This window comes from Cupressus sempervirens, chromosome 8 (assembly GCF_028749045.1).
Source record: "Cupressus sempervirens isolate cs-2001-9-10 chromosome 8, ASM2874904v1, whole genome shotgun sequence".
Lineage (NCBI taxonomy): Eukaryota > Viridiplantae > Streptophyta > Pinopsida > Cupressales > Cupressaceae > Cupressus > Cupressus sempervirens.
In genome coordinates this window covers 645,624,380-645,634,374 of record NC_143125.1, presented here as the reverse complement: position 1 = coordinate 645,634,374, position 9,995 = coordinate 645,624,380, and the positions used below count along the sequence as shown (strand labels likewise).

General features: G+C 34.3%; 1 protein-coding gene across 1 annotated transcript; it reads right to left on the bottom strand.

Moving 5' to 3' along the window:
- Nucleotides 1–1,049: 1,049 nt before the first annotated feature.
- LOC149544081 (pathogenesis-related 5 protein Jun a 3.0101) lies at nt 1,050–2,214 on the bottom strand. Its single transcript, XM_089798674.1, has 2 exons — nt 2,028–2,214; nt 1,050–1,914 (listed from the first exon to the last, which is right to left on the bottom strand). Exons 1-2 carry the CDS (start codon nt 2,092–2,094, stop codon nt 1,304–1,306), a joined length of 678 nt encoding a protein of 225 aa, XP_089654800.1. The 5' UTR covers nt 2,095–2,214; the 3' UTR covers nt 1,050–1,303.
- Between the last annotated feature and the right edge of the window lie 7,781 nt (nt 2,215–9,995).

Here is a 9,995-nt window from a genome sequence, read left to right as displayed (position 1 = left end):
TAGCACATCTATTTATTTTTTTAACTTAATAAATTCTATGATGATGTTTTCTACTAGTTGCTTTAGTAGTAAGAGTTTGAGCACTTGAAATTAGATTGCTAAAAATAACCATGATAATGTTGTTGTAGTAGTAGTGGTAGTGGTAGTGGTAGTGGTAGTGGTAGTGGTAGTAGCAGCAGTAGTAGTAGACTGTCAAAAGATGTATTTTTATATTTTTTATTGATTTTGAGGGTGGGGCTAATGTGGGTTTCTCTTGGCTATCATTGCCTTGAGTAGGGTTTTGTTTGGTATTTCATAGTACGTTGCTAGTTATTTTGGGATTAGGAACCTATCCCTATTAACCCCAATTCAATCTCTTTTATCAACTTGGACAAACACATGGAAAGAAGTCTATAGCTTATACATTTGATAGTCATTTAATTTTTATTTTATTTTATTTTTGTGTTAAAAAAATTCATGCCCAACTATTTCATTTTTCACTGACAACATCCATGCAAATAGTTCTTGCTTTTTTCAGCACCTATGGTGATATGATTTCTAGCATGAAAATGCACATAAATAATATTTTTGCAATTCTTTAATATTTGAAAATACATCAAGGCAATACTCCTTGGATATAAATGTGTTTGATTAGTGATCCGCCTTTTAGAGCCATTTATGATTTAGAAGCTAACATGCAAAAATAAAGTATAACATATAGATTGATTCAAAACATATTGGAAGGCATACACACCATCTACTACAAGACTTTTTTATGTCTATAAATTGAACCCAAAATTATATTTTAAGATATGTATATCTTATTGTCAAAATTAAATATAATATGTGATATAAGAAATTTCTAAGTTTTATCATGAAAAAAATTATTAAGATTGAATTTTATGTAAGATAAAATATAGAATGATATATAATACATATTTTTATTAAGAAAGAACTTCAATTTATTTGGAGAAGATAGTTAGGACAATGTGTTTGTTCATTTATTTTTTAATAAATAATCATATAATTGTAATAATAGCAATAGGAAAAAGTTAAACTAGTATAAGACATGCGAAATAGCTGATTGAAATTTAAAATATAGAGAATACATAGACATTTGAAGTATTCATTAATATTTTCTCGTAAGACTATATTGCACGTGACTTATCCTTCCCTCACTAGTGGTGAGATGAATGAACGTTTTATTGGTAATAAGTGGTGAGAGTTGCAGCTGGCAACAACCACCAGTGTCAATACGAAGATGACACTACTACCTAACTATATATTACTGCAAACATAATCATAGTCCTACGCGTGTATATCTCTACGGACAGAACACAATACTATAGTCGGTACCAGAGGCGCAAGCGAAAGTGGCAGTGTCATCCTTAGCATAGCTATAAGCCTGAGGGCACTGGTTCTTGAATATCTTGGAGTAATTCGTAGCAGGGCAGTTATCAACATAAGCATTTCTGCAGCAATACTGATCAGTTTGGAAGACATTGCAGGCACTGTTGCATCCGCCATCAACCTTCAACTCGGAAGGGCACACTGCATTAATGTCAGCCTTGCAGGCAGGCGCGGTGCATTTTGTATTGGTTGGGTTGATGGCAAGAGGAATGTTGAAGCCATCGACGAGGGAGACGTCGTAGTAGTCTTGGTCGCTCTGCGTGTACTCTGCCAGCGTTGCGGGAACTGCTCCGGAGACTGTGCAGCTCAGTTGCCCGCCGCAGTCACCGGTCCGGCAGCTTCCTTTCCCGCTCGCATCGAAACTGCAGCCCGTTCGTCCCCAGAACCTTGCCGACGCTGTGCCCGCCGCCAAATTAACCGTCCATGTCTGCCCCTGGTCAAGCCGCTTCCCTCCTCCGGGCAACCCCGCTGCCCAGACTGTGTACCCGCACTGGTTCTTTATATCAAACTTAAGTGCTCCAGCCTCTGAGACAAAACACGCAGTGCACACACATATAATAATTGTTAGCCCTGTAGATGTCAATACCATTTGAGAAATGAAAAAAAGGAAGCCTTATGCAACGAATACTAAGAATTACCTTGCATGTGTAAAGAGATGGCCAATGTGGCCACAAGAAGAAGCGCAAGCTCTGATACTCGGGCCATCGTATCGTTGCATCCCTATCGCATGCAGAAAAGATTGAACGAAGAGAGATGGATGAATTTTCTCGTATGGGGATGGGTTTATATAGGCTGCTCTGCCTGTTGCGTAGGTAGGAAGAACACAAAAAGGCAAAGATGCAATGACCCGACTTTAATAGCCGTGTATCATACGGAAGTCCTCGTGTCATTCTATTCATTTGCTTGTCTTTTACAGGCGCGTATGACCAATCGAGCTACAAGAAGCTCAAGATGTTTGCCATCACTGGGTCAGCATTCAAACATTTCTCCGGAAGCTTTCAGATTTTACTGTGGAAATATATTTTCTATTGATCACAAGTCTTCGTCATTATTAATTATTATTAAAGAGTACATTATTATCATCTTATCACATGATCCATTATCAATACGCGAAGAACCATCAATGTTCGGGTATTACAGTATGAATATCGACTTTCTTCACTCTAACAATGAATCATGGATAAGAATTCTGACTTTGGTGCATTCTGATAACGAAATAGAATATTATAGTTCCAATATAGATAAAACCTTTTGAACAATCAAATCCTAAATGTTAAAAACAGTGTTAAAATAACAGTTATTGCTATAATTAATATAGACGCGGAGAAGTTAGAGTGCTCTAGAATCTTATCGGTAGATGAATACAATTGAGTATTCAAGTGTGAATTTAATTACTTCCGCACGTTACGACGGAAGGCAAGACTCGACTTCAAAGCGGCCTATCTAATGAGAGCCCAAGTCTTTTGAAATTCGAAGGGTCATTTATAATCAGACTTCTGTTATGGCCGGTTCAACATTTTCTGCATTCTCAAAATCTATTTATTTGTATTCAACCCTCCAATCTGTACACGTTCAACATCCTAAAGTTGCGTAAACCTCAGCAGCAGTGACAAGGCATGTCGAATTGAGTTAATTTTAGGGAGATTTTCTTATATCAAACTCATGGAGGAACGAGGACTCAAACAAAGCGTTTTATTTAATAGATATCTAGAAACGTTAGTGTGCGATGAGTACATCAAAGGGAGGGATATAGCTTATATAGTTTTTACAATAAATTTGAGAGTGAAGACCTTATGGATCATATCAACAAGAGTACTGGAAAGACTCCCTGTCTATTGTCCTATCTACTGTGATAATAAGAAGAAGATAAATTTTAGATTGACTGATTTTAGAATAGTACTTTGAACTGTTACAAGAAATATTTACATGACAATTCTAATTAGATATTAGATTATATAAATTGATATGTATTAAATTTTAGTATATAATTTGGATTATAAATAAAAAAGACAAAAGTAAAGTTTTTGTCTACTTTTAGAGACATTCTCTTTACTTTTTATGATAATTCTAATTTAGATTTTTTTAAAAATAATACATGTGCCTTTATTTAAAATCACAAGAGTTAACTATACTTTTTCCAGTTTTTTTCCAACAAATTATATGTAACTAATTTATCTAGTAAGTTTTATTATAAGTTTTTTATATTTTAGAAAGTTTAAGTCATTTAAAAAGAAAAATTTAGTAGTTGATTTCAATATATGTTTTGATTAAAAAAGGAAGAAAGAGGGTTGTGAGTCTAGATACAACAAAAGTAAAGACCATCTCTCTTTTGGTCATAAAAGACTAGCAATAGAGCAGCAAACTTTGACCCCAGTGGCCAGAGTTCCACCAAGAACTTACAAAATCACAAAATAATCAAAACACATTATGTTCTTCAGATAGTTTAAGCCATCCAAACCTAAATCTAACATAACTCTAGATTGAAATCTACTAAACTTAAAAACCAAAATAAAGGTCTTGTTACCCCAATAGCAGTGGGTATTAAGATAGATAACAGTAAAGTGAGACCAACTTGACAACATTGGGAGAATTAAAAAATGAAGTTTTAAAAAAACCATAATACAAATGTATAACAAATATAGAACAAAAAAGTGTGAAACACATAAAAGGGCAGCTAGGCCTATTGGATGTGCTTCTAGTCTTCGGTGAGGTACTTGATCACCTCCATCCAATTCTCAATCTATGTGACACTCTTTATCTCATCACACTTCTCCTCTTTAGTTTGGCTTGCCTTCTAAGTTCGTCTTTCCCATTTGTCTCTCCAAACATGACCTTTCCCATCATTTCCCTTTACACCTTACAAATTGCAGAAACTGCCACACCTAGTTCAAGCCTAGTTCTAACCATATTGAATTTATTGTTAAGAACATCAATCTTCTCATTGATACTAGTGAGAATTTTTACACAATCCTTTTTGAAGTATTCTAGCTATCTCTAGATGAGGGTAGGGGTGACATCTTGTTCCCCTACCTTGATTTTATCAGAGGCCATAAAGTCTTCGTTATCAAAAATTCCAAGATCCACCACCACTTTCATTTCTTTGGGAGACTAGATTTCCTCATTAGAATCCTCTGCTTCCACTTCAAACTCCACACCTTTATAGAAGCATCCACCAGCTTTCTCCAAAGTTTCCTCCACTTCTATCTCTTTCGCTTTGTCCTCCATTTAAAAATTGCAAGAGTCCTCATTTCTTTCTTCCTTATAGCTAGGTTTGTGTAGGATCATGATGGGTCAAACTATGGCCGTAAGTGGCAAGAAAAAATCATGACGTTAATGTTATTCAACTTGATGTGAAATCTTGAACTAGTTATGATCATTATATCAAAAATTTGTAGGAATAGAATCTATAGTACATTGAATGTAGTTTCTACAGTAGTAGCCCTTTTTTATATATAAAGAATTTTATTGGTTGACTTTTAGAATTTCAATGGAATAGTACAAAACAATTCTAGAAAATATTAAAAATATATATATTGTAATATAAGAAGTAGACTCATACTTAAATGTGATGAATATTTTTTTGTATTTTTATTTCAAGGAAAAAACTAATTTTGAATTTTTCGCTACAATATTTTTTTGAATAAAAAATCTCTAGTGTCTGACTACCTTAGCTAATTCAAAACTATACATAATATTTTATTTATTTTTTACTCACAATAGAAAAATTGTGAAATTTGACATATATTTCAAACTTTGAGAAGCTTATACCATTTTAAAATTATAACTTTTTTTTCAATTAGTATCTAACTAGCTACCTTATAAGTAATTTCATTCGAAAATAAGTAATAATTATTTACTGAACTCATAATTTGATAGCAATTATATTGATGGAAAGTTGATAGTTTTCTTAAGAAAAACTTTTTACTTCATCAAACTTAGATAAAAAGTGATTTTTTTACATATCACTACTTTTTGGCCTATCATGATCTTGCACATACCCAATTGTTCCCTTTATTGTTTCTGAGTCTCGCATATCTCCTTTTTCGAGAAGTAGTCTTACCCTTTTGATTCCTGGAGTCCATGGCTCTATCCTCCATCCCAAAATTAGAAAAAAATTGCTCCTTCAATATTTTCAAAGTGAATAATGTCATCTTCCATTCGTCTTTTTTGGGGGTTTCTAATAGGGCTAGACTTACTAGAGGCATTCTCCCTTTTTTGCATTGTTCAAGAAAAAGGGATTATTCCATGAAAATGGTAGGCTTCTTATGCTTGGGGGGTTGAGAGATTTTTGTGAATTGGGGTGGTTGCAGAGGGTTTTTTTTGCAAGCTTATTTCTTAAATAACCATTGAGGACTTAGGCCCTTTAGGAGAAGCAAGTTTAATAATGGGTTGAAGACATCGATTAAACCCTAGATGATGAGTATAGACATGATGATAGAGGGAAAAAATGAGCCATTGGTGAATGGAAGGGTTTTCACCTAGGACAAAGCTACTAACTTGAGAGGAGTACAGGAAGTACAGGATGTTAACCTTTTCCCCATGACATGACATGTTAAGCAAGGGGAAATAATAACCATGGTAATTCATGTACTGACCTTCAAGAGTGAAATACTTAATTAGAAGGTAACATATGACTCCAAAGGGACTAGGAAGAGATAACATATGATTTGAAAACAATTGGTTAATTGTGTATTGTCTTGAATGTTGAACAAAATTTCATATCTTACCAATTGGTTTATGCCGAGCTCACTCAAGCAATGAAAAAAGTTTCCTATGTTTGTCAAGCATTCCAGTGTTTGCCAAGTTCAGAAGACAGTGTTTATTGAGTTCACTTTGGCATCAAAGATAAGTTCATAGAAGTTGAGTGTTAACCAAGCTCACTTGAGTAACAAAGGATATCATAGTCATAGTTCTAGAGTCTTTGACTTCATCAAATTCAGCGTAGTTGTGAGATGAAGAAATATTAACCATTATAATGTAATGACTCTTCTTCTCTGCAATTTATTCAATAGTCATAGTTCTTGCATGCACCACATCAAAGACTGTGGAACTACTTATAAGATGTGGATCAAGTTGGAAGCCATCTATGGAGGAGATGATAATATAAGAAGACCTAAAGCTAAAAGTCTTAGAAGAAAATTAAGTATAATGATAGAATCAAAGCTTTATGAGGAAAGATTGAAGATAAGATAGTGGTAAGTAAGTTTATCAGAACACATCTTCCTATTTATGCAATTAGAGTATTAGCAATTCAAGAAATGAGATGCAATCCAAAGAATGATATAACATTAGATGTAGTAATTGGTAAATTGATAAAATTTGAGCTAGATAACTATGATAATTGTGTTTCTAGTTCTAGGAATCTTGAGTTTGCATTTGAAGCCAAGTTGTCAGTCAAGAAGAAAGGTAAAAGATCAAAAGGGAAACAATCTAAAAGTGAAGAAGAAGATAGTTTTAACAGTGATCTTGAAACTATTGAAGCATTACTTGCAAGAAGGTATCCCAAAAGAAAAGGAAAGTATAAAGGTAAAATTTCATTAATTTACTTTTCTTGTGAAGAAGTTGGTCACATTATTGCAAGGTGTCCAAAAAGAGAAGACAAAGATGAAAATAATCACAACAAGTTCAAAGGAAAGAAGGATTTCAAGAACTTAATGGACTACAAGGATAACGGTATGAAATCTTGTTTTATGGCTAAAAATTAAGATAGTAGTGATGATGATGATATGGTCTATATTTCTATAAAAGATGAATCTAACAAAGAAGAAGATAAAATGGCACTTATCTCTCATGTTAGCAAAAATGATACATGGATTACTGATACTGGTTGTGTACATCATATGACTAGTGAGAAAAAAAAGTTTGAATAAATGGAACACTATGATGGTGGAAGTATGAGATTTGAAAACAATGGACCATGTTGTATAAAGGGAAAAGGTTGTATCTCACTAACCAATGAACTTAGATGTGATAATGCTTATTGGGTTAAAGGACTAAAGCATAATCTATTAAGTTTGGCACAATTAAATAACATTGGATTCTAGGTATAATTCATGAATGGGAGGGCCAAGCTACTAGATGGAAAAGGGAATCTAGTTGGGTCTAGAAACCAATCAAAAGGTAACTTATTCTACCTAGATCCTAGTGAAAGTTCATGTTTCATTGCTTAAGTAGAAGAAAGGTGGTTATGGCAATGTCATCTAAACTTTGATAATCTGATCAAGATAAGAAAAAATAAAAGAGTGAGAGGTATTCCTAGTTTGAGGAAACTTGATATGGGCCTATATAAAAATTCTCAAATTGGCAAGATGGGCAAGATAATTTTTAAAAGAAAGAATTATCATTCTGAAGAAGTCTTCAAGCTGGTTCATACAAACTTATGTGGACCTATTAGAATTGAGAGATATAGTGGAGATAAGTACTTTATTCTTTTTGTTGATGATTATTCTAGAATGATGACTGTAATGTATCTAAAATATATATTAGAAGGCACCATGCAAATGATCAGATCATTGGAGACAAGTTAGATGGAATAATGAAAAGAAACAAATTGAAAGGCACATGTTTGCTTACTGAATTTGAACCTAGATCAGTTAAAGATGCTTTGAAAAATGAATGCTGATTTGAAACTATAAGAATTTGCCTAAGGGAAAAATTCACCCAGAAACTAAGAACTCAAACACAAGCACACAGTAGACCAAAGAGAGAGAGAGAGAGAGAGTATGATCAAAATGACAATATAATTAATATGTCATGCAATGTAATGTAAAAGTACCCTAGGAGTGCCTGTATATAAAGACCTTTGAGATACATCTAGAATGCCTCATAATCAGCACCATGATGTGTCATACAACCAAGCACATGTCCACCAGATATGGGTTATCCTCCATTAAGCACAAAAATAAGTGCGGTGATGAGAGGATAAGCCTACAAGGGTGTGACACACAAAACAGTGTTGTAGACACCATGTGCTAAAATAGAGTTGCGTACTCCTATGTTGTCTACATGAAAACTCAAAAAGGTGTGAAAACTCTTGAGTAACTCACAAATAAAAATAATAAAATAATGCAAAATAATTAAATAATGCATTAACCTAAGTAAACTTAAGTAAGTGTAATAAGTAAACACTTATTTACACCAACACCCCCCCTTAAGTGCAACTTAGGGGAATGCCCTTAAGCTTACAAAACTAGGATGAAGATGCATAATAGGTCCCAGCTACTAGGCCATGTTAGGTACCCATGTACATAATGAAGATGTAAATCTCTCATAAAACTGGGAAAGAGGGAAAACCTCATGGGAAAAACCCTCCCCCAAAAAGAGAGATAAGTAAGGATGCATTGATGGATGGAGTAATCAAGACCTCCCCATTATGAAATACATCTAGTATATACATAAGAGAATAAGAGAAGGAAGAGAGACAGAATAGGCTCCTCCCCAAAAAGAAGAATGCCCACAAGTGAAAGTTGCTCCTATGAAGAAGCTAGTCCAAGAATGCAGAATGGTGTTCCTCCCCTTAGGAAGAAACAATTCCAAAGGTATAGTCCTGAAGATGTATGATGGCCATGAAACTTGCTCAAGTATCCCTGTACTGATACTAAAGAACTCATTGATTGGCAAAGAGAAGACCAACAAGCTTTAGGTGTTATCAGGAGTTGTGTACATAGCGATCTTGTCCTCCACATTAAAAATTGTTCAGAATCTAAAGAAGCTTGGGACAAAGTTGAATAGTTGTATGGTAAAGTGGATGAAGAAAAGGGATTTCAGATTGAGGATGATCTACTTCTCTTGGATCCTAAGAATTATGACACAATTTAGGATTACATCATTAAAGTCAATGAGTATGAAAGATTGTGGAAATCCCATGAAAGATGATAGGTTGATTCATCATATCCTAAAGAGGCTACCTTATGAGTATGCTAACTTTGTTTTGAGTTTTAATACTCATAGGTTAACCATGGGATCTACTTACTAGAAGCCTTCCTTTGAAGGATTTATAGACATGTTGATTGTTGAACAGTCTCACTTGGTGGATTTTGGACTTCTCAAGTTATCAAAGACCAAAGCCTTGGTTGCTAGTGATGATCACAAATCAGGTCAAGGGGGAAAAACAAAAACAAGAAGAAGTAGTGGAAGCAAAAATCACAATCTAAGACACAAAGATCCTCCTCTCAACAAGGTAGTTCTTCTTCAAACAAGAAGGGAAGTAATGAAAAGAAGGACAAACTCTTTCGTGCATACTACAAAAAGCCAAATCATGACGAGCATCATTGCAAGACAAAAAGAATAAATGGGTTAGAAAATCTACTCAAGAAGAAAAAGATGCAAGTGCCAGGTACTTCCAAGGATTCTACTCCAACCTCTTTGAAAGGTAAAGATCAAGCACTTATGGAAAACACAAGTTCTTCAAAATGGATACTTGAATTAGGTGCCTCTTACCACATGGGTTCTTCAAAGGAAGACTTTTCTTCATTGAAGCAGTCAAAGGTACCACACATCTTTGTGGGAGATGATGCTAAGATGGAAGTTGAAGGGAAAGGACATGTGGAAATGGAAAATGGGGAATTCAAAGATGTTCTCTACGTTCCAAATCTAAGCTCCAATCT

Excerpts from the sequence above, each read along its gene's own strand:
- LOC149544081 (XM_089798674.1), bottom strand. The coding sequence starts at position 2,094 with ATGGCCCGAGTATCAGAGCTTGCGCTTCTTCTTGTGGCCACATTGGCC. Across the intron at positions 1,915-2,027 it reads CATCTCTTTACACATGCAAG|AGGCTGGAGCACTTAAGTTT; the intron begins GTAATTCTTAGT and ends GTTTTGTCTCAG.